A 25,981-nucleotide genomic window follows, 5' to 3' on the forward strand; every position below is an offset into this window, starting at 1 on the left:
TTAAATAATGTAGATCCACAAGATTTGGAAAAAACAATAAAGAAATAGGACTCCCCATGTCATGTTAGGGGTGCAATTTGAAACAGTGTTTCCAATTTTGCAAGCTGAAAATTCCATAAAGAATTCTATTATTTACTTGAGCAATAAGCCCCCTTGTATATAACTGAAACTTATTAATCAAGACTATTCAATTCTCAACAATCCAAGATTGAGAGAAGTATGTAGAAGGTAGAAAGGAGTGTGTGGAAAGTAAAATTTCCAAATCCGAACCCAAACTTCCAAATCCAACTATTTTTAGAAATTTGGAATGTAAATTGGAATGCATTTTGGGGATTCCTATAATTCCAAATTTTTCCAGAATGTTTCGAACTTATTCAAACAAAAAAAGTTCCGAAACATTTCGACTTTTTATAGTTATTTACTCATATTATTTTTGTAATCAATTGTTATATTTTATTACTAGTTTTGGATACCTTTTGTTCATTGTTATTATATTATTAAACATACATGCTCATATACTATATGTAACATCCCGTCCCAAATTTCATTTTAACGTACGTGTGAAATTACAATTTTACCCCCTAGTTCGTTAAACTTACGTGTAGTTTAGTGTAGTATGGTGTGGTGTGTAGGACCACACACACACTCATACACCTCGTTTCACTCTCCCGGGATTCCCTCCCTCTTTTCCCTCATTCCTGTCTCTTCTCTGTCTCTCCTTTCTCTCTCTCTCTCTCACTCTCCCCGAGTTCTTCTTCTTCCTCTACACACGGACACACATACAAGCATAATCAAACCTTCACCAATCAAGAAACTAAGACCACCATCGTGTTCGTGGAGCTGAGAGGAGTTCAAAGGTGCCATTTTCAGGTAAGAATATAGATGTTTTCACGTCGTTTCAACGAGGTCCGATTATTGCACTGTTCATGCAAACCTAATCTAGCTTGTTTTAGGAGATTCTAAGCTTGTAGATGTGTTTGTGAGGTCCCAAGGAGCCTCGGAGTAGTTCGTTGGGTGAATTTGGACGTCACGATCGTCCTGTGCAAAGTTGGCCGAGTTTTGACCTTGAAGACAGGTGAGATTCTTTAATTTTTAGGCCTTAAAACTAGTCTAACGTTGTTCTACTAGTTCTAAGCTTCATTTTGGTATAAAGAACGTGAAATTTGGTTGAAAAACGAAGGAGAAAACAAGGTTTGAAAAATTCCCAGTTTTCCGGCGCCGTCGCCGGCGCCGGAGGTTCGCCGGAGAAGAAAGGGGAATATTCCGTTAAGTCTAACAGAATATTCCTAACGGCAGTGACAGAATCCGGTTAGATTTGACGGAATATTCCGTCAGTTAACGGAATATTCCTGACGGCGTCAACTGACGCCGTCAGTGTGCAGTGCACGTGGGCCGCGCGTGGGGGCGCGTAGGGCCGTGCCTTGGCCGGCGCGTGGGGGCGCGTGCGTGGTCCAAAATTTTTTTCTAAAAATATGGGCGTGATCCTGAGGTTGTGTAGGTCACGTTGGTATATTCAATTGTCCAATTTGAGCAATGTATGAGAAGTTATTACGAGAAGTTGCTTAGGTGCTTTTAAATTAATGTTTTCGTAACTTTGTCGCGTATAGGTGATTCGTTCTCCGAGGACGAGCGTTCACACTCGAGGCAGGGGGGCTACGACCCTTCTAATTACCAGTGAGTGGGCTTTTGTTTTCCGTATATACCTATATACATATTAATTCCCAGAAATTAAATAGAAAAGGTTATATGTTTTATGCCATGCATCATTTGAATATTGTTTACGCATCATCGCATGTATTAGTAGTGGCATACATATATATATAAATGTGTATTTGGTGCTGTGGACGCACAGGTAAGTGCCAGGTAAGCGGTATTCATGTGGTTATGCATTCCTGTTTATTATGCAATGGTAATTTGAGAGGTTTAGAGAGCTCATAATCTGCACCCCCGGTGTTAGTGCTCCCGCCCAGGGCCAGGGCACAGCCTTCACGTGTATGTTCACCAGCACCGCATGCTCGCCTTGGATCCAAGATAGGTGCAAGCCTGTCGTACAGACCACATTAGGTGGTTCCGACTTGTAGGTGACCCGCGATTATCGCACAGCTTCACGTGATCGTAGCACTAGAGCATACATATATATATTACACCCAGCTTGTCGTACAGACCACGTTAGGTGGTTCCGACTTGTGTGCAGATTCAGTTATTGAGTTGAGAGTGGAGCTCTAGATTCAGCCGTACAGGTCACGTTAGGTGACTCCCGGCTGCCAGATTATATGTTATTGATGTGAATTACGCTTGAGCATTTATATTTGATTATGAGATTCTGTTGTGGCATATTCTCAAGCATGAATGGCATATTGTGAGCATGAATGGCATATGTGAAGCATGATTGACATATCTATACGTACGTATATATGTTCATTTTCTGGGAAGTATACAGGTTTTACGGCGAGGGGTTAGAATGTATTTTGCTAAAGAGTTTTCAAAGAACTTTGTTTTTGCCCACTCACGCTTTTGTTTTTGCGCCCCTCCAGGTTCTAGTGGTCTAGCAAGTTCGGTGGTTTATCCCAGAGGGCGTCCCGGCATTTCTGACAGACACTCACCATTGTAGGGTCACCTTCGGGTGTAAATATATCGTATCTTTTCCTTTTGGACTGTTGTAGACTTGCTCTGAATTGTGTCTCACATACACTAGTACTTTGTATGCTATTAGGTTTCTAACTATTCGTACTTTTATATTACCTTCTTAATTAGCTTCCGCACGCGCACATGGCTACGTCACCTTCGAGTGACGGCCAGCACGCCCTGATCTCGGTCGGGGTGTGTCAGCTTGGTATCAGAGCCTAGGTTTTGGCTGTCCTGTGTCTTTGTGAGTATTCTAATAGTTGGTGTCTTCTGTCAGAATCATGCCGCCTCGTCGGGAACCACGTCGCTCAGATGAGTCTAGTTTTCCTGATCTTACTCAGTTGGGGGAAGTGATTGCTACAGCCCTTCAAACAGTGATGCGCCCTCCCCAGAGGACTCCTCTGGAGACTATGTATAACTTGAAGTTGGATAAGTTTAAAGGTAACGAGGGTCACGAAGGCGCAGAACGTTGGTTGGAACACCTAGAGAAGACTTTCCGGGTGTTGCATAACCAGGGGAACCTTCCTATGGAAAGGTGGGTTGAGACAACCTCTTGGTTTCTGGAGATGGAGTCTGCAGCTTGGTGGGAACAAGAACTTCGGAGGTTGACTCCAGCTCAGAGGACCGATTGGAATGTTTTCAAGGACGTGTTTCAAAGGAGATTTGTACCCCCTGAGTATATCGACCGTAAGAAACAGGAATTCACTGAATTGAAACAGCGAAAGATGACGGCTAACGAGTACTATCGTAAGTTCACTGATTTGTCTCGTTACTATCCTGATGTCGCTGGTAATCAGGCGGAGATGCTTCGTCGTTTTCGCTTGGGCACTAAGAAGAGATGGCGTTCTATGGCCACTACTACTCACTGTGAGTCCTACCAGGAGTTCTATGAGATATTGTTGAGGGTAGAAGACTCAGAGAATATGTCTAGCGACAGTGATGAAAAGAAAGATGACAAGGGGAAAAGTCAAGTGTCGCTTGGGCCTCGCCAAACTCAGAACTTCAAAAGGGGTGGTGCCAGTTCGAGTTCGTCTAGTGGTGGTTTCAGTGCCTCTGGACAAGGACGTGGAGGTAGGTTTTATGGAGGTGCTCGAGGCCAGAGACAAGGTGATGGTGGCCGAAACCGACCCCCATTTTGCCGTAGGTGTAATAACCGACACTTCGGCGAGTGCAGGCAGATTAGCGGTAATTGTTTCACGTGTGGACAGGTGGGACATAGAGCGGTGAATTGTCCTCAGAGTCAGCAGCAGAAGCCGCAGCAGACCTTTATGCCGCCACCTGCACCGATTCGGCAAATCCAGGGTCCGAGTAATTATGGTCAAGCAGGTAGAGGTGGTGCTTACCACTATCAGGGTGATGTTGTTCCCTATGCCCCGGGACCGTATCAGTACCCCCAGGACCCGTACTCACAAGGTGGTTATCCCCCATATCCCAGCAACTACATGCCGTATCCCCCAGTTCCAACGGGTGGATCTCAGTGGTACCAAGGAGGACAGTATCAGCAGAGTGAGAATGCTACTAGTAGTGCAGGGTCTTCGAGACAGATGGGTCAGCCCAGTCAGGGGCGTGGAGCTCAAGGTCGCGGTGTTCAAGCGAGCAGAGGTCGCGGTGGACGACAGCAGGGCCAGGGGCGTATTCACAATATTTCCCTGCAGGATGCTCAGAACAACCCGGACTTAATTATGGGTACGTTAAACATTCTTGGTTATTTTGCTAGAGTCTTAATTGATTGTGGAGCTACACATTCCGTTATTTCTCATACATTTGCTCAAGTAACGCAACCTCGCCCCACACCTCTAGGGTACGATTTAGAATTCGCTATGCCTAGAGGAGAGAGATGTGTTGTAGATTGTATGTACCCAGGATGTCCAGTGATAGTAGAGGGTGTAGTTATGCCCGCGGATCTTATTCCGTTAGATATTGTCGATTTTGATGTGATTTTGGGCAATGATTGGTTGCACTTCTATCGTGCCAACATTGATTGTTACGGGAAAGTAGTTACGTTTCACCGTCCTGGATTACCTGAAGTTACTTTTGTGGGTGAGCAGAGTGGAGTAAGACATGGTGTTATTTCGGCTTTGCGAGCAAAGAAGTTGTTGTCTAAAGGTTGTGAGGGGTATCTAGCTCATGTGGTGCTAGAAGAGACTGTTCCTAGCAGAATTGAGGATGTGAGAGTGGTTAGACACTTCCCTGATGTTTTTCCTGAAGATTTACCTGGTTTACCCCCAGATCGAGATGTGGATTTTACTGTTGAGTTGCTTCCAGGTACAAATCCTATTTCTTTAACTCCTTATCGTATGGCTCCTGCTGAGTTAAGGGAATTGAAAGTTCAGTTACAGGAATTAGTGGATAAAGGATTCATTCAGCCTAGTACTTCACCTTGGGGCGCTCCAGTGTTGTTTGTGAAAAAGAAAGATGGAACTTTGAGGCTATGTATCGACTACAGACAATTGAATCGGGTGACGATTAAAAACCGTTATCCATTGCCTCGTATCGACGATTTGTTTGATCAGCTGAGAGGTGCTTGTGTATTTTCTAAGATAGACTTGAGGTCTGGGTACTATCAGCTGAAGATTAGTAGGGATGATGTTCCTAAGACGGCGTTCCGAACTCGTTATGGTCATTACGAGTTTTTGGTTATGCCATTTGGGTTGACGAATGCACCAGCAGCTTTTATGGATTTAATGAACCGGGTATTCCAGCCTTACCTGGATAGATTTGTCATTGTCTTCATTGACGATATTCTGGTGTATTCTAAGTCCAAAGCAGAGCATGTTCGACATCTTACTTTGGTGTTGAAGAGGTTGAGTGAACACCAATTGTATGCTAAGTTTAGCAAGTGCCGGTTCTGGTTAGATCAAGTTGCATTTTTGGGGCACATCATTTCTGCTCAAGGTATTCTTGTTGATCCTCAAAAGGTTGCAGCTGTGGAAAGTTGGGAGCAACCACGAACCGTCACTGAGGTGAGAAGTTTCATTGGTTTGGCGGGATATTATCGGAGGTTCGTTAAGGATTTTTCGGTAATTGCCTTGCCACTGACGAGGTTAACAAGGAAAGATGTTAAGTTTGAGTGGAATGATAAGTGTGAGCAGAGTTTCCAGCAGTTGAAGCATTGTCTCACTCATGCACCTGTTTTGGCACTCCCGGACGATAATGGTGATTTCGAGGTTTATAGTGATGCTTCCTTGAATGGTCTGGGATGTGTATTGATGCAGCATGGTAGGGTGATTGCTTATGCTTCACGGCAGTTGAAAACCCATGAGATGAATTACCCTACACATGATTTGGAATTGGCTGCTATCATCTTTGCGTTGAAGTTGTGGAGACATTATCTTTACGGAGAGAAGTGTAGGATCTTCACAGATCACAAGAGTCTTCAGTATCTCTTCACCTAGAAGGAACTTAATCTTCGTCAACGGAGGTGGTTGGAGTTGTTCAGCGATTACGATTGCACGATTGATTATCACCCTGGTCGTGCGAACGTAGTAGCCGATGCACTTAGCAGAAAGTCACATGGCCGTATCAATGCGTTGTACGCTAGTCGTATTCCTCTTTTGGTTGACTTGCGTGCTACAGGAGTAAGGTTAGAAGCAGAAGATCGAGAAGTGGCATTACTTGCTAATTTTCAAGTTAGGCCAATCTTGGTTGATCGGGTGCTTGAAGCTCAGGTAATTGATGAACAGATTCAAGAACTAATTCGAGCTCGAGATCAAGGAAGGAGACGAGATCTCAGAGTTCGTGATTCTGATGGCATGTTGATGTTAGAGGGTAGAATGTTTGTGCCTAGTAATGTGGAGTTGAAGAAGGAAATTCTCGATGAAGCACATATCTCGGGCTATGCCATGCACCCAGGAGCAACCAAAATGTATCATACCATTCGACCATTTTACTATTGGCCGGGTATGAAAAGGGAGATAGCTGAGTATGTGAGCAGTTGTGCTGTTTGTCAGCAGGTTAAAGCAGAAAGAAAGAAGCCGTTTGGATTGTTACAGCCGCTTCCCGTTCCAGAGTGGAAATGGGAAAATATTACTATGGATTTTGTGTACAAGTTGCCGCGTACACATAATGGCTTTGATGGCATTTGGGTGATCGTTGATCGGCTCACTAAATCGGCGCATTTCATTCCCGTAAGAGAGAAGTATTCTTTGAGCCGGTTAGCGGAATTGTTTATCTCAAAGGTTGTGAAATACCATGGTGTCCCTGTAAGTATTGTCTCGGATCGTGATCCACGATTCACATCGAAGTTTTGGGTAGCTTTTCAAGAAGCTTTGGGTACGAGACTACTTTACAGTACGGCATATCATCCACAGACGGACGGACAGTCCGAGAGAACTATTCAGACCTTGGAAGATATGCTGCGAGCATCAGTGTTACAGTTCAGTGATGCTTGGCACCAGCGATTAGATTTGATGGAATTTGCTTACAACAACAGTTTCCATTCGAGCATTGGCATGGCGCCATTTGAAGCTTTGTATGGTAGATCTTGTCGCACTCCGTTATGTTGGTCGGAGGTTGGCGAAAGAGTTTTAGTAGGTCCGGAGATTGTCGAGGAGACTACTCAAAATGTTCAGGTAATTAGGTCTAACCTGAAAGCAGCTCAGGACAGACAGAAAAGTTTAGCAGATCGACGTGCTACGGACAGAACGTATGAGGTCGGAGATTGGGTATTTTTGAAGCTTTCACCGTGGAGAGGTGTTGTACGGTTTGGAAAGAAAGGGAAGTTGAGTCCCAGGTACATCGGACCGTACATAGTCACAGAAAGAGTTGGTGAGGTAGCTTACAGGTTGGAGTTGCCTTCGGAGTTGGCTAAAGTGCATAACGTTTTTCACGTGTCTATGCTCCGACATTACGTTGCTGATCTATTGCATGTGATACCTCCTCAACCGTTAGAGATAAATCCAGATTTGACGTACGACGAGGAACCGTTAACGATCTTGGATTGGAAAGAAAAGGTTCTCAGGAACAAAACGGTGAATTTGGTGAAAGTCCTGTGGAGGAATCACTCGGTTGAAGAAGCGACATGGGAGACAGAAAATAGGATGAGGGATTTGTATCCTAGATTGTTCTTTGACCGTTAGGGGTGTAATTAGTTATTTTGAATTTCGGGACGAAATTCTATTAAGGAGGGTAGGTTGTAACATCCCGTCCCAAATTTCATTTTAACGTACGTGTGAAATTACAATTTTACCCCCTAGTTCGTTAAACTTACGTGTAGTTTAGTGTAGTATGGTGTGGTGTGTAGGACCACACACACACTCATACACCTCGTTTCACTCTCCCGGGATTCCCTCCCTCTTTTCCCTCATTCCTGTCTCTTCTCTGTCTCTCCTTTCTCTCTCTCTCTCTCTCACTCTCCCCGAGTTCTTCTTCTTCCTCTACACACGGACACACACACAAGCATAATCAAACCTTCACCAATCAAGAAACTAAGACCACCATCGTGTTCGTGGAGCTGAGAGGAGTTCAAAGGTGCCATTTTCAGGTAAGAATATAGATGTTTTCACGTCGTTTCAACGAGGTCCGATTATTGCACTGTTCATGCAAACCTAATCTAGCTTGTTTTAGGAGATTCTAAGCTTGTAGATGTGTTTGTGAGGTCCCAAGGAGCCTCGGAGTAGTTCGTTGGGTGAATTTGGACGTCACGATCGTCCTGTGCAAAGTTGGCCGAGTTTTGACCTTGAAGACAGGTGAGATTCTTTAATTTTTAGGCCTTAAAACTAGTCTAACGTTGTTCTACTAGTTCTAAGCTTCATTTTGGTATAAAGAACGTGAAATTTGGTTGAAAAACGAAGGAGAAAACAAGGTTTGAAAAATTCCCAGTTTTCCGGCGCCGTCGCCGGCGCCGGAGGTTCGCCGGAGAAGAAAGGGGAATATTCCGTTAAGTCTAACGGAATATTCCTAACGGCAGTGACAGAATCCGGTTAGATTTGACGGAATATTCCGTCAGTTAACGGAATATTCCTAACGGCGTCAACTGACGCCGTCAGTGTGCAGTGCACGTGGGCCGCGCGTGGGGGCGCGTAGGGCCGTGCCTTGGCCGGTGCGTGGGGGCGCGTGCGTGGTCCAAAATTTTTTCTAAAAATATGGGCGTGATCCTGAGGTTGTGTAGGTCACGTTGGTATATTCAATTGTCCAATTTGAGCAATGTATGAGAAGTTATTACGAGAAGTTGCTTAGGTGCTTTTAAATTAATGTTTTCGTAACTTTGTCGCGTATAGGTGATTCGTTCTCCGAGGACGAGCGTTCACACTCGAGGCAGGGGGGCTACGACCCTTCTAATTACCAGTGAGTGGGCTTTTGTTTTCCGTATATACCTATATACATATTAATTCCCAGAAATTAAATAGAAAAGGTTATATGTTTTATGCCATGCATCATTTGAATATTGTTTACGCATCATCGCATGTATTAGTAGTGGCATACATATATATATAAATGTGTATTTGGTGCTGTGGACGCACAGGTAAGTGCCAGGTAAGCGGTATTCATGTGGTTATGCATTCCTGTTTATTATGCAATGGTAATTTGAGAGGTTTAGAGAGCTCATAATCTGCACCCCCGGTGTTAGTGCTCCCGCCCAGGGCCAGGGCACAGCCTTCACGTGTATGTTCACCAGCACCGCATGCTCGCCTTGGATCCAAGATAGGTGCAAGCCTGTCGTACAGACCACATTAGGTGGTTCCGACTTGTAGGTGACCCGCGATTATCGCACAGCTTCACGTGATCGTAGCACTAGAGCATACATATATATATTACACCCAGCTTGTCGTACAGACCACGTTAGGTGGTTCCGACTTGTGTGCAGATTCAGTTATTGAGTTGAGAGTGGAGCTCTAGATTCAGCCGTACAGGTCACGTTAGGTGACTCCCGGCTGCCAGATTATATGTTATTGATGTGAATTACGCTTGAGCATTTATATTTGATTATGAGATTCTGTTGTGGCATATTCTCAAGCATGAATGGCATATTGTGAGCATGAATGGCATATGTGAAGCATGATTGACATATCTATACGTACGTATATATGTTCATTTTCTGGGAAGTATACAGGTTTTACGGCGAGGGGTTAGAATGTATTTTGCTAAAGAGTTTTCAAAGAACTTTGTTTTTGCCCACTCACGCTTTTGTTTTTGCGCCCCTCCAGGTTCTAGTGGTCTAGCAAGTTCGGTGGTTTATCCCAGAGGGCGTCCCGGCATTTCTGACAGACACTCACCATTGTAGGGTCACCTTCGGGTGTAAATATATCGTATCTTTTCCTTTTGGACTGTTGTAGACTTGCTCTGAATTGTGTCTCACATACACTAGTACTTTGTATGCTATTAGGTTTCTAATTATTCGTACTTTTATATTACCTTCTTAATTAGCTTCCGCACGCGCACATGGCTACGTCACCTTCGAGTGACGGCCAGCATGCCCTGATCTCGGTCGGGGTGTGTCACTATATATTAAATAAATAATAATAAATTGCATGTATAAAAAGTTTGAGAATATTCAAAGACATATAAATTATGTGAACTTAACCTAAACTAAAAAACATACCATAAAAGGACCAAATAAAAAATCAAGAGAAATACCAAGTGTGAATGGGAAAAAAAAAATCAAACTTTCTCTAAGCCAGTTTAAGATTGTTGTGCTTCTTAAAACCATTACTTCTATTGTGTTTTAAGAATAATTAATTATTAAATAAAGCAGTTGAACATTTGGTAAATTGTATATGGTAATAAGGTTGTTGACGACAATGGTAGTGGTGGCGGCGGAGTGGTGGGGTGTAGAGGTAACAATTCTAGAGACGACAACAACGACTGTGGTTTCAGTTGTGGTTGTAGTTACAATGGTTGCGGCAATGAAGGTGGCAGCTTTGTTCTCCAAGAAATGAAATAAGTGTAGAAGGATACATAATATTATTTGTAGAAACTAATAAAGGTATTCCAAGAAAGACTCAACTCTTTTATTTTTATTAAAAGCAATTTACAACCTGCTTTTAAAAACTGCACTACGAAGGCGATTACTTTTGAAAGGCCAAAGACAAAGGAGGGGAGAAAAGAGAGTGAGTGAAAAAAATAAAAAAATAAAAACAAAAGAAAGAGGAGGAGAGAGAGAGGAGAGAGAGGAGAGAGAGAAAGTAAAGGGCAAAAATAGAAGGGCCCTGCCCTGGGGATGAGGCTTTGGAGAGACAGAACCTCTCTCTCTGTCTGCTGCTCTGCTGCGTGCGTGCCTCACAAAAATTGTGAGAAAAACGAAAAACAAACTCAAAAAGCATCAGAAAGCAGCAAGTAGCAAAAAACAGTAGAGCAAGAGAAGAGAGGATTACTAGAACAAGATACTTTTTGAAAACAAGTTTTTCAATTCAATTTCTATGAATCCTCACAAAACAGAAGATCTCTTCCACCATCATTTCCACCACAGCCACCATGATCTGGGCCCTCCTTCCCACCAGATCATTGAATCCCATCCCTCCATTTCACTCCCTTCAGATGATGTCGTCCTCCACGACCCCGTCTTCCCCCTCCCCCCGGAAATCGACCTCTTCCGCTCCCCCTCCTCCTCCCCCTCCCACTCCTCCGACGAGAACGACGACGTCTCGAACCCTAACCCCAAATCCGACCCGAAATCCCAGCCCATCTACATCTCCCCGGAGCCCCACATCTCCTCCCAGTTCTACACCTTCAACCCTGAGTCTCATTCCCTCATGATCAGGTGCATCCTCGACGCCCGTCTCGCCACCCCCGCTGAGATCCGCGCCGCCACGCCCCGCCCTGTCCTCAAGTCCTGGCGCGCCGTCTGGAAGGACCGCAACGAGGACACCGCCTACGTCACCGCCTGGAAGCGCATCCAGGACAAGCTCGCGGCCCACGTCGACCAAAACGGTAACGAATTCTTGTGTTTCAAGAACAATAATCAGCAATTCGTTTCTCACATTAATCAGTGGCAAGACATTGTTATGAGTTTCCATAGCGATGCCGATTTGAAGCATTTAGGGTTGAAGGAAACCATTGATAGGATTAAGCAGGTTTGGACTGTAGGTGCTAAGTTTTATGGAATTCCTGAGAGTTACATTAGGGTTTGTGTTGCTGCATGCCCCGTTTGCTCCACGGACAGTTCGGGGCTTGCCGGGAGGGGTAAACGCCGGCGGTTTGAGTATACCGAGTCTTTTGATGTGCCTGCTAAAGAGGTGCCCACTAGGCTTCAGCAATTGGCTGCTAAGCATAAGGTGGTTCTTTGTATAAGGCAGAAGTATATTAGGTATAAGCCCTTTATGGCTGAGGTTAAGGACTATGCTTGTCATAGGGCCGGGGAGCCCGTGGCGAAGAAGTCCAAGATTTTGAAGAGGGAGCCGTATGCTTCAAAGAGGTGTGGGTGCGGGTTTCGGATTAGGGCCATTGTTCCGATTATGAATTACAATGAAAAGGACAAGACTTTTGTGTATCAGGAGGAGGGGGTGGCAGTGTTTAAATTGTATGCTGTGCATTCAGGGCATGAGCCGGGTCCTTTGGACGGAAATGCGAGGATTATGCATCGGGTTGTGGGGCACAAAGGTGGGATTTTTATGGATCAGGATACTGTGTATGGGGTCAGTGAGGAATTGGACAATGATGGGTTTGGATTGTTCGGGAAGGATGAGGGGGACATGCAGTTTTTAGTGATGCAGCAGGTGCAGGAATTGAGAGCTGAAGTTGGGCTTTTGGAAGAGAAAATTGTGAAAATGCCGCAGGAGCTTTTGAGTTCAGTGTCTCGAGATTTGTTTGATCTTGTGAATAAAGTTAGACAAGTAGGAGAGGAGAGTTCAAAGCCAATGGATTTGCTACAGGATAAGACGCTTGCAGGTGATATTTTGGTTGGGGATAATGATTTGGCCCATTGGAGTGATCACCGTCATGAACGTTTATATGGAGATGGCAAGGACACTGATTTGATTGAGGATGATGAAGACAGTTTTGGGCGAACTCTTGGAGATGGTGTCCCTTGGGAGCAGCTGAGGGAAGACTGCAGGACTCCGAAAGATCTGATCGGTGACCCTTGTAAGCCCGAAAAGTGGTTGAAGTGCAGTGAATTTGATGAGAAGAGCATGCTTGATTGCGAGGATACTAAACTAACCAAGTCCTTAAGACATGATGAGGGTATAGGGGCAGATGTAGGTCTTGTTGGTATACAGGTCGATAGCTTCTATCAAGCGAATTCGAAATGGTTTGATTCTCCTTGTGGGTTGGACCCAGCTGCAGATTGTGGGGATAATGCATTCAGGAATGGGGAGATTGTTTAGTCCCTTGAAGAGCTGTTTAGGCCTTTCTAACATAGTTATGGGTGTATATTGTCCCTTTCTGAAGCTGGAAGTGGGTTGTACATTTATGTATACAGAAGACTTGGAGCCTCAGACAAGACTAGTAGGTTCCTTTACTTTGTGTTGTTCTGTAAAGTATAGCCGATGGGGCTTCTGCACATAACTTATAACTATTTGTTAACCGTGTTCTGGGTATTCATAATTTTCAGATTGGTTTTATAGCTCATACGGCGAGGACATCAATACTATTTGTTAAAGTTCTGTATGATTAATGTACTCGTATTTCGACCTCTGTTGTTATTGAATTTATCATTCTCTGCGAAGTGTGCCTCCCCCCCTCTCCCCCTCCCCTCTCTCTCTCTCTCTCTCTCTCTCTCTCTCTCTCCCTCTCTCTCTCTGGTGTTTATAGTCCTCTGCATCCGAAAGCTCTCCATCCACTCACCTTACATTCTTCAAACTGCACCCGTACGTTCCACATAGTTACCACTCTACATGTTTGCATAAACGTAAGTTGTGTGATTAATTATGAAGGTTTTACTGCTTTGATTTCTCGGATCAAATTGCATTGGAGGATGGTGTGATTGACAAACCTATAATGACAAATGTCTTGCAAATTTGTGATTTGGTCTGCAAAATTTCATATACTTTATTTAATGGTTTGAATATATTCCAGAAGTTGTTTAGTGCTGGAAAGTGGATCTGGGTGGACGGTTCTTGATCATTTACAGGGCCTGCTTTTTGTTTGTCGATTGTGGGTAGTTATATACGTACATATGCCTTTAGTTACTGCCTTTGCTTGGATCATATATATGCACCTCTAACAGGCCCATGGATGATACCTTCAGTTTTTTACGGTCTACTGTGCCTCCAACTGCTCTTAATGTCCTCAAGAGTGAAAGCGGCTATGAAGAGCGGCTTTCGTTCTAGCAACGATTGTGGAGATTTACAGTACCAGACACTGAGGTGTGCGTAAATTGGTATGTTTCTCACTTCATCAAGTTCCATTTTTGGTTTTTATGTGTACTTTTTGTTTTTGTTTTGTTTTGTTTTGTGTTAGAATGAGCTCGCATGTGGTTAAGTTTCTAACTTTGTATAGAAATATGGACCCCCAATTTTAAATCATCATACATTAAAATATCTTGGGCATGATTTGTAGTGGGTGTGTTCACTTGAGAGTATTTCCTTATTCCCAGTTATGTCAAACAGGATATGGATTAAGAGTTTAGATATTTCCAATCGGATATTTCAAATACGATCCGAATTGGATAATCAGATTATATATGGACTCGGGATGTGGAATAAGGTTGATCCGATTCGTTTACTAGTCTAATTCATACGCAGAAAGATTCAAATGCAGGAAATAAGGCTATTATTGTCATTTCAGTTGTAGAATGTATTTGTTCTTGCTGGACGGGACTAAAATATGAGTGAATTTTGTATTTATTTGGTCAACAGTAGCTTTCTGGAAGGAACTTTGAATGTCTTGTTTAAGAAGAGTGAAGTTAGTAGTTGAATAATTAAATAATTAAATAAGAGGGGTGCACAATGCAGCGCACATGGGATGAGGACTGCAACAACCGCATGCGTTTCAATTTACACACACACACACACACACACACACACCAAGGGATCTCTATTTTTGGATAAAAGTGGGAACTAACTATAGCGCTCACTTTACGTCAAACTTCAACTTTCGAATCGTCTATTTTATAAGTCTCGATTTATAAATTATCTTTACAAAAATTCAATTTAATTCGAAATCATTTGTCTATTTTTTATTTTTTCTTGTAAAACAAAGTGTTCATCAATTTCTTTGAACTTCATTAGGTGTCGCAAATATTTCTCATTTGGCAAATATTTTACAAGGATGATCTATGAGGTCTAACTTTAAAAATAAACGGGTTGGATCATTGAGATTCGATGTGATATGAATTCCACAACTAATCTCTATTTTTTCTTTTTTTTTTTTTAAACGGAAATCTCTTCCCTTTAAAGACCTCGTATATTATGTATGCATATATCTTTATTTGCTTTTACATTATATGGATGCAAAGCATGCTAAAAGATTGTAACGCTTATTTTTTGGATTCATGACAGATCTTTGTTTTTACTTGCGTTATAACCTGATTATTGTCTGGATCGTGACCAAGACACCTGGTTTGTGATGGGTTTTTGGGGTTTGACTTTGGATGATGAATATTCAACCTTTTAGAGTTGTAACAATGTTCAAAAAGGTAAGTAGCATTAGGGGATTCGAACTTGGAGCCTCTTACAGTGTTAAAAAAGGTAAGTAACACTAACTGAAAGTTAGTTGAGAAATTTTCAAGGAACCACTTCCCCATTGAACTTAAATATGTTGTACAATGCCAATAAATTCTTGTCAGGCTTTCAGTGTGAACGTTCTTTTAGAAAGAAAAATACATGGCTTTTTAAATGTATGTTATTTCTATTGGCGCGTAAATCACAATTTAATAATATGTATAACTTTTTTTTTTTTTTTGTTATTTTTATAAGTTTTGTTTGTGCGTTAAACTGTAATTTGCCTATAGAGTAGAATACTAGAATGGCTCCTAAACATGTGGCAGGTTGTCCTTTTGGAAATCCAAAGTACATTGTATCAAAGTGGGCTATAAAAAATAAATGCTTTCGAAATATATTAAGTTTCTGTGGATAAAATATGTTTGGAAAAGAAAAGTTCTGAGATTCATTGGCTTTTCAATGGCTTAAACCGTGTAAAAACCCAAGAGTGAGGGTGGTCCGGGATTTAATAATTTGTATGCTTTTAATTTAGCTTTGCTTGCCATTCAATACAATAGTCTAGTGGTATTCATCTTCACTTGTAAGTGAGAGGTCTTAGATTCGATTCTTGCCAAAATCGAATTTGAACCACATTATTACTAGTCCATTATGAGGTTTAGCCTTCTCTCATAGCCCCTTAGTGTAAATAATATCATTTGTTCAAAACAAAAATTTGTCTGATACTCCTTTGCGACAACCTAGCTTGTTCAAGTGTTGTTGAGGTTCAAAAGGTTGTGCGTAAAGGGAGCCCGATTATAGTGTTATTGAGGTTCAAAAGGTTGTTCGTAAGGGAGCCCAATTTTCTCATATCAAAATATAGGGTGACAATTGGTTGCCTCGAGAATCTTTTTTCAAAGTCCGCAGCCCAATTCCTCTTGGAATCAATGGATTGGATAGAACATTATTCACATTTCAAATTTTAATTGATGAGGGGGGAGTTATTTGCAATTTGCAGTTAGTTAATGCAATTTTCTGTGAGGAGGAAGCTCGTTTGATTCAAAGCGTTCCGTTAAGCTTTATCTTTAGTAATTAATATGGTATCATCGCCAATGCTGGCTTGTCACCATCTCTGATCCTGAAAAGGTTTTTCGCTGTTGTGTTTGGAGCTTGGATACAGAAATTCGAGTTGGGTAATTTCGAAGGTCTGGAATCTCGAAGTTGATCTGGAATCTTGAAGGTAATTTGCATCATGAATCAGGTGAATTTGTCTCTGTGTTGTGATTATGTGATTCAGTATGTTGTTTGTTTTCTGAAGCTATGATTTCTTGATTTGGTGTGTTAAAGATTTGTTTCATATGAGTTAGGCCTGTCACTTCTTGACACGACCTGATAACCTGACACGAAATTAACAGGTGTTCGGGTCGACATGATAACGAATCGGGTCATTATCGGATAATCTGATAAGCACCTGTTAAGATAACAGGTTGATTCGAGTATGCACGTGGGTAATACGATACACGATAAGTAAAATATTAATTTTATAATCCTAAAAAAATACTATAATAATTATATATATATTAAATTAAATTTAAAAAATTGGTGACCATTGGATCGGCTGAGATTTAATCTCTGCCGTCCATTGTGCATTAGGTTGGAGACTAATATATTTTTATATGGTACAATACTATTGTTTTATTTCTTTTCATAATTATTTTGGTAAACTTCTCATAATTTGAATGTTTTTTAATGTTTAGTTTTTCTTGATCTGAAAATTAACTTGACACACAAATTAAACCCTATTGTTGACAATTGTAGTATATATGCAAGTAGGGATCGTTCTAGACCAGGGATTAATTAGGGATGCTAATCTACTTAAAACTAACTCAAAAACACAAAATTAGTCTAAAAAACACTTAACTAGACTCAAAGAACTCAAAAAAAGCTAAATAGACTCAAAACGCACAAACCAAGTTAAATTGACTTAAAACAAGTCCTAGAAAGTGATTTGGACGAAAATTGAACTAAAAAGACTCAAAAGACTCAATATGGACAGATTATGACGAATTAGAACTAAACTAACACAAATAAGAACTAAGGGGTTATTTGGACGAATTTTAACCATAACTTGACTCAAAACACTAACAGAACCAAACTTAAACAGATTCTTACTAAGTTAAAACACTAAATATTAAAGGGGAATTGGTTTTGACAAAATTAAGACTTAAACAAACAAATTGCAAGAATAAACTAAAAGGTTACAAATTAAGGTGAATTGAAGGGTGAAAGGCTAGTTAGAGAGTCCTTCTCCACACATGATATATGCATACGAATCAATTTCCATTTATTATTTCTTTAGACTATGAATGACAATGCTCCAAGTTAATTGCATCACACAACCAATCATCAAATTTTCCTTATTTCATTGAATTGAATGAATACGCATTACAATCAAATTATCTTTCTCAAGTTCTCTATATGAAACGCATGATAGAGATACATATCAAAAGTCTTTAAGTTTTATGAAAATCATAAGCATTGACAAGACATTCATCACTATGAAACGCATGAGATTCCTGCCAAGGATTCACTTAACACAATCATGACTAGTGACTTCCACTACTTGTGAATATAAGTAAATAATTATTACATGAAACTCCCTTATATTCTAGCATCAAATTCATGCATGAAACCCAAGTATTGATCCTCAATCAACATACATAAACAAGTTTTAATTACTTAGATAAGCAAATCACATTCAAGACTCAAGAAACACTAACTGGACGTAATCAATTCATATAAAACATATAACCATGGCTTTGAATTCACCTCCAACTAAAAAGAATTAGTTCCACATGTCTCTTAAAACTGAAAACAATATTAAAACCAACATTGAAACAAATCTAAAGATAGAAAGAACCAGGCACGTCCCAGCAACTCCAATGGTAGATTTCGAACCTCCCTTGGAATGCAAAACACGGCCAAGAATCCTTCTTCTTCTTCCTTTATTGCAAGCACGCATAAATTTCCAAGACTTCTCCAAGGTACCTGCGGCACTCACTCTCAATTTCTTTGAATAAATGGTGTGTAACTTTGAAATTGGCACATAAGGAGTATATATATAGGTTAGCACGGCAAGGAAAGGGAGTAGGGAAAGGATTCTTCAAACAAAACCTAAGTGGAATGCGTTAAAACAATCAGAAACCAAAGGGAATTAAAATAGAAAGGTGTGGTCAGAAATCAAGCTTCTAGAAAGAATGTGTTTAAACAGATTTCTGAACCTAAAGGGACAAGGACACACGACAAAAGTGTAGGACTAGGATTACAACTCCTAAACCACCAATGGAAAGGCATATATGCTGCACATAAGGGATAAGGTCTTCTAGAAGGGAAAACATGCGGCACCCTTTTAGGAGAGGGATTAGGACTTCTGGAACCAGATATTTATGTATTTAAATGCTTAATTATCCTTTCTAAATAGCTGAAATTAAGGCACAAACTGATTTGGATAAGATAACATTGGATAAGATAAGGTTTGTTTGGATAATGTTTTGGATAAGATATGATAAGGTTCCTTCTTTGTAGCTGATTCCTTATCTTCAATACTTCCAATTTTGCTTCTCCAACTCTTTAGCACATTCCTAGACACCTTTGGTCTTCAATTTCATCCATCCATCTTACTCCACTCATAAGCTATCCAATTAATGCCCAAAACTGTTCTAAAAGGCTCAAAATTACCTTTTCTTGCCAACTTTGTCATGAGGACCTATAAACACACGAAAACAGCTTAAAACACTATAATAAGTAGTAATTAGCTAATTAAATGCAAGGAAACAACATAGCTAAGTAGCATAAATATGCTCCTATCAAATTCCCCCACACTTAGCTTTTGTTAGTCCTCGAGCAAAACAAAATAAACAAAACAAACAAAACACAACCTAAACCTTCCAACAATTGCCTCAGGGATTTCCAATGCAACACAACATATTAAAGGTCACCACTCACATATATTTTAGTCATCCTTACCCTCAAGCACATACTTAATCATAGTCACCACTCACTAGCTCCCATTTAATCAATTAAAATATGATTTTGAATGTAGTAACATGCCTTAGAGAATTCCCTCAATTCCTCACCGGATACACTTTTTTTCACATAGATTTTTTGACTACACTCCCTACACTAGGTATATGTGAGAAGATTGATGTAGATATGTAGACTAGCACTCACATATGTATAATCAAAGAAGGTACTTTCTGGAATTATTAACATGTTTATGATCTCATGAATAGAATGCCACTACTTAGACGTAAGAACCAGGGATACCATATGCTCAAACCAATTTTAAACTCCACATATTGAAACACATAACAATCAAGATAGAAGTCAAAGGGTTGTAACGAGGCTAAGGTATTGACTAACAAAGAAAGGTTAAGGATAAACAAAAGTTCTTAAAGCAATAGTAAGCAAAGTAATGAAATAAACACTTAGAATTCCCTTTTGAATGCAGAAATCAACTTTGAACACAAAGGGAAACTTCACATAACACTTAGGGCCATATTCGAACTTTTGGACCCTTTCTTCAACAACCAATACTTGTGAGTTCATTCTCACTTATTTTCAACTATTTTTCTTTCTTTTCTTCAACTTTTCCTTCTTTTTTCTTTCTTTTTCACCCTCTTTTTTTTATTTTTTTTTTCTCTTTTGTGCCCTTTCTTTGTTTTGGCACACTAAACACAACTTCATAGATTTCAAAATGAAAAACCCTTTCCCCCACACTTGTTCTTCTGCATATTATTGATGCGAAAATTAACTTAACACACAAATTAAACCCTCTTTTGACAATGGTACTATATATGTAAGTAAGGATCGTTCTTAAACCGGGGATTATGAGGGATTGCTAAACACTTTAAACTGACTCAAATAGATAAAACTAAGCTTTAAAACACTTAACTAAATTTAAAAGACTCAAAACAAATTCACAAGACTCAAAATAAGCTAAAAACACTCAAAACTGCCTAAAAACACAAACTGGGCAAATTTGACTCTAAACACAATTTTGGACGAATTTTGGTTTTAACTTGACTCAAAACACTTGAAAACACAATCTAAAACAGATTTTAACTAGTTAGACACTCTAAAATAAAGGGGGATTTGGTTTTGGACGAAAATAAAGTAAACAAAATAAAATCTAGAACTAGGCAGATTTGCACGAATTTGGTGGAAATAAATGGATGATGGCCTAGCTAGGACGTCTTTCTCCACACATGACATACTTGCATACAAAACAATCTCCAATTGCTTTTTCAATGAACCATGAACCTCAACACCCCAAGTTAATTAGGTACACTTAAATTAACTCCAAGTCATTGAATTGAATGGAATTAGCGCATTGCAATCAAATTATTCCTCAAAAGTTCTCTACATGAAAGCGCATAATAGAGAAACAATCAAAGATCATTAAATTCTATGAAAATCATAAGTGTTGACGAGGCGTTCATAACTATGAAAGCGCATGATACTTATGCCAAGAATTTACTTAACATGATTGTGACTAACAACCTTTACTACTCATGAATATAAGTTCACAACGATTAGATGAAGCTTCCTTATATTCTAGCATCAGATTTATGCATGCAAATTAAGTGTGCACTCTCAACCCACATACACAAACAAGTTTTAATTCAAATAGATAAGTAAATTGAATTCACAATTCATGAAATCACAACTGGAAGTAATCAAATCATAATGCAAATATAGCCATGGTTTCGAAATTCCCTCTAGCTAAGAGGGGATTAGTTCTTCATACTCACAAAACAAAGATTCTTGAATTTAAACATTGAAAAACACAAGAAAGATTACACCTAAACGTTCCAGCAACTCCAAGTTGAATGACGTGCACGTCTAGAGCTCTCCTCCTTCTTCCTTGCTGTGGCAGAAGATGTGGTTGGTGGTTTTGGGGGTTTTGAATGGTGTCTTCTTGCTTAGGATGATGAATGATGGCTGATTAAGGTGGAAGGGTGCGGCAGATTGTATATGGAGGTGTATAAATTGAATGAATGATGGAGAATTGAGTCTAGGGCTTGCGGCAAGGGTTCTCTGAATGGCATAAGGGTTCTAGAAATCATGTTTTTAGGTCCACTTGCAGCTAGGATTAAGGTGGAACAAGATTAGGCTAGGATAAGATAGGATAAGGTTTGGATAAGATAAGGTTGTTAGGATAAGTTTCCATATTTCTTGCTCTTTCCTTATATTCTTTATCTTGAACTTTCCTTTTCTGATTTGTAGCATGTTCCTAGCCTCTTTTGACTCCAAATTCGTCCATTCACCTTGTTCCATATACAAGCTATCCATTTAGTGCCCAAAACTGCTCCAAAATGCACCAAAATGCACTTTCTTGGTACTTTAACCCTTTGGACCTACAAACACACGAAAATGACTTGAAATACTACATTAACTAAGAAATAACAACACAAATGCACAAGAACAAGCTAACTAAGTCGCACAAATATGCTCCTATCAATTGTAGATCAAAAGGAATTCCCTCTAAGTCATGCTCCACTATACTTTAAGAACAAGGGTATGGATAGTCCTAATCTAGGCTAGGTAAACATAATGTGGCTAACAAAGAAAATAGGCTAAATAAGGCTCAAAGGGGTTAATCCTACAATACATATGCAAAGGGTAAGGCTTTTTGGCTCTGGGCTTAAACTAAACAACTTCATCTTGTTATTTGTTATGCTAATCAATTTCATGCTTTGAATGAAACGGGTATGAGTTCTAGTATTTTGAACTATAATGATGAAATGCATTTTAAGTAGTAACCAAGCAAAGAATAATGAGATCATGCTACGACTTTGGAAAGCAAGAATTCACATATTAATAACTCTCCAAAGAACGTTTAGGCTCAAATCTCTCAGGGTTGTAGCGTTAGTTTGAGTTCCTTCCTTCAAGCATGTTACAAAAACTAATTTTTTTCTTTTGTGATTACATGTGAATTCGTAAACGACAACTACAACTAAGCATAAACCAAAGAGCATATCAAACTTCCATCCATGTTTGTAACTTTCTTTAACAGTCATGCAATTAAAAACCAAATCCTCATCATTGTGTTGTAAGGTATCCTAAAACACAAACAAACACATGACTCTAAAAACAACTCTTTTTGGGTTTTTCAAACACTCTTTTTCGATTTTTTATTTTTTTTTCAAATTTTCGGATTTTCTGTTTAAGACACATAAAAACACCTCAAAAGACATTAAAAACACTTAAAAACAGTAAGAAACAACATTAGAAACGCTAGGTAATAAATCCCACGAAAATCATACAAAAACACCTTGTTTACCCCCAACACTTAAACCAAACATTGCCCTCAATGTTTCAAATATAGACTCATAGAAAAACAAGCAAACAAGACAACTAATAAACATGACAATCATGGCAAAGTAAAAGTAATAAAGAGTAGGGTTTAGGAATGCAAATCTGGTTGTGATGCTGGAGCTTCCTAGTTCTTTTTTGTTTTGAATGCATGGGTTGCCTCCCAAGAAGCGCTTGCTTTAACGTCTTCCAACCGGACGATACTTTCACTTAAGCTTCATTGGAGCCCACAGCATGGAAGGTTGCACCATCCATGACATGCTCCACAAAGTTCTCATAGTACGGCTTCAAACGATGTCCGTTCACTTTGAACTCTTGGCCGGTCTTTAAACTTTGAATTTGGACTACACCATAAGGAAATACATTAGTAACAACAAACGGGCCAATCCATTTAGAACATAACTTACCTGGAAACAAGCGAAGGTGGGAATTGAAGAGTAGCACTTTATGCCCTAAAACAAACGTCTTGCTACGAATCATCTTGTCATGGAATGCCTTTGACTTGTCCTTGTAAATAAAAGCGTTATCGTACACCTCATTCCTAATCTCCTCAAGTTCATTCAATTGAAGCTTCCTATGAATCCAGAGGTATCAAGGTCCATATTGAGCTTTTTGACTGCCCAATATGCTTTGTGCTTTAATTCAACCGGGAGATGGCATGGTTTCCCATAGATGAGCTGAAATGGGGACATCCCAATTGGTGTTTTGTAGGCCGTATGATATGCCCACAATGCATCATTCAAATGCAAGTTCCAATCCTTCCGATTTAGCCAACAGTCTTCTCCAAAATTTGTTTGATTTCCCGATTAGAAACCTCAGCTTGCCCATTTGTTTGAGGATGATAAGGTGTCGCCACCTTATGCATGACGTTATATTTCTTGAGCAACGCCTCAATGGTTCGATTGCAAAAATGGGAACCTCCATCACTTATTAGAACTCTTGGCATTCCAAATCTAGCAAATATGTTAGTTTTGACAAAATATGCAACCACTTTGGCACTCCATCACTTATACGAGTGGCTTTTGCTTTCACCCATTTCGACACATAATCAACCGCAAGTAAAATATAAAGGAAACCATGAGATGAAGAAAATGACCCATAAAATCAATGCCCCAAACATCAAAAATTTCGACACCATAGATAGGTTTCCGCGGCATTTGGTCTTTTGGACCTATATTTCCGGTTCTTTGACAACGATCACATGTTATGCAAAAAGTTCTAGCATCCTTAAAGATAGTAGGTCAATGAAAACCACATTCAAGTGCTTTACATGTAGTCCTTTGAGTGCCAAAGTGACCTCCACATGCATAAGTGTGACAAAAAGTTAAAATTGAATTAAACTCTGATTCATGCACACACCTACAAATGATTTGATCAGCGCAGTATTTCCACTAATAAGGATCATCCCACACATAGAAACGAGTCTCCTTTTTAAGTTTATCACGTTGGTTCTTATTTAGGTTACTTGGAACTTGTTTAGACACCAACTAATTCACTAAATCGGTATACCATAGCTCACTTACCTCAATGGACAGCAATTGCTCATCTGGGAATGTCTCTGGGATAGGCATAGCATCCTCTTCATGCACCATATTGCTCAAGTGGTCAGCCACCACATTTTCACTTCCTTTCTTATCTTGGATTTCAATATCGAACTCTTGAAGGAGAAGCATCCAGCAAATAAGCCTTGGTTTGGCCTCCTTCTTTGTGAGTAAGTACTTTAATGCTGCATGATCAAAGTAAATTATAACTTTAGTGCCAAGTAAATAAGAACGAAACTTATCTAAAGCAAATACAACAGCAAGAAGTTCTTTTTCAGTGGTAGAATAGTTCAATTGAGCATCATTCAAGGTTCGGGATGCATAATAGATGACATGTGGCTGCTTGTTCTTCCTTTGGCCTAAAACACCTCCTAATGCATAATTTAAGGCATCACACATAAGCTCAAAATGAAGGCTCCAATTTGGTGGAACAATGATAGGGGCCGAAGTTAGCATATCTTTGAGGTGTTTGAAGGCCTTCTCACATTCCTCGTCGAACTTGAATGGGACATCTCTATGAAGGAGACAGCAAAGTGGGGTTGGAAATATTTGAAAAGTCCTTGATGAATCGCCTATAGAATCCTGCAAGTCCCAGAAAAGAACGAACCTCTCTAACCGAAGTGGGAGAGGGTAAGTAGCGTACAAGATCTATTTTTGATTTATCAACCTCAATTCCCTTGGCCGAAACTATGTAGCCTAAAAATATGCCTTGTTTTACCATAAAATGACATTTTTCCCAATTTAAAAAAAGGTTAGTTTCAATGCATCGTTTCAAGATTAATGTGAGATTATCTAAACAATCATCAAACAAATCACCAAATACGCTAAAATCATGCATGAAAACTTCAATAATCTTTTCTACAAAATCTAAAAAGATACTTACCATGCATCTTTGAAAGGTGCCTGGTGCATTACATAAACCAAATGGCATTCGACGATAAGCAAAAGTAACAAATGGACAAGTAAAAGTAGTATTTTCTTGATCATCTAGAGCAATAACAATTTGATTATATCCCGAATAACCATCAAGAAAATAATAAAAAGAATAACCGGCTAACCTTTCAAGCATTTGATCAATGAATGGCAAGGGGAAGTGATCATTCCTTGTGGTGGCGTTAAGCTTCTTATAATCAATGCAAACTCTCCAATTTGTTTGGATATGGATTGGCACAAGCTCATTCTCGGCATTCTTCACCACAGTCACTCCAGATTTCTTTGGCACAACTTGAATCAGTGAAACCCAACGGCTATCTGAGATAGGATAAATCACTCCACAATCAAGTTACTTGATAATCTCTTTCTTCATAACTTCCATCATTGGAGGGTTGAGTTGGCGTTGAGCCTCTCGAGTTGGTTTAGCCCCCTCCTCTAGAAGTATGCGATGCATGCATATTGTGGGGCTAATTCCCTTAATGTCGGCCAAGGTCCATCCTATAGCTATTTTGTGCTTTTTCAATACCCGAATCAGTTTCTCCTCCTCTAGGGCTGTGAGTAGTGAAGAGACTATGACGGGTAACGTCTCTTTATCTCCCAAAAAGACGTACTTCAAATGACTCGGGAACGGTTTAAGTTCAAGAGTAGGGGCTCGAATCACTGAAGGTAACAAATTTTGATTTCAGTACAACTATTTTAATTCTACGTTATTGTATATATGTATTTTGATGTAATGTTATTATACAACTATTTTTGGCTTTATGTTTTTATAAAGGTATTATATTTATATTTTGTACTAAATTTAAGTTTGGAGGCATGAAAGAGGAATCATTGCAATTCGATTGCAACGGAATGACATTTTCTTTTATGCAACCGCTCTATGTCGATGAGCACCCGATATTATATGTTCATTTATGCGAGATATTGTGATTACCAGTTGTTATACATCTTATATGCAAAATATCATGATTCATCGTATTTCTTAAGATA

The 25,981-nt window shown here is 39.9% G+C and overlaps 1 protein-coding gene and 1 long non-coding RNA gene across 2 annotated transcripts; both read left to right on the forward strand.

The window, feature by feature from the left end:
- Window positions 1-1,605: 1,605 nt before the first annotated feature.
- LOC148695725 (uncharacterized) lies at window positions 1,606-3,069 on the forward strand. Its single transcript, XR_015964339.1, has 3 exons — window positions 1,606-1,674; window positions 2,535-2,607; window positions 2,903-3,069. It is a non-coding gene; the product is annotated as an uncharacterized LOC148695725 (long non-coding RNA).
- Window positions 3,070-10,645: 7,576 nt separating this feature from the next.
- Window positions 10,646-13,228, forward strand: LOC137734788 (uncharacterized). The gene has a single exon (XM_068474071.2). The coding sequence runs from the start codon at window positions 10,983-10,985 to the stop codon at window positions 12,885-12,887; it is 1,905 nt and encodes a 634-aa protein (XP_068330172.2). The 5' UTR covers window positions 10,646-10,982; the 3' UTR covers window positions 12,888-13,228.
- Window positions 13,229-25,981: the final 12,753 nt, after the last annotated feature.

The sequence above is a fragment of the Pyrus communis genome, chromosome 7 (assembly GCF_041283825.1).
Source record: "Pyrus communis isolate YQ-2024b chromosome 7, ASM4128382v1, whole genome shotgun sequence".
In the NCBI taxonomy this organism is placed as follows: Eukaryota; Viridiplantae; Streptophyta; class Magnoliopsida; order Rosales; family Rosaceae; genus Pyrus; species Pyrus communis.

What these genes read in the sequence shown, in the direction of transcription:
- LOC137734788 (XM_068474071.2), top strand. Translation starts at nt 10,983, where the DNA reads ATGAATCCTCACAAAACAGAAGATCTCTTCCACCATCATTTCCACCAC.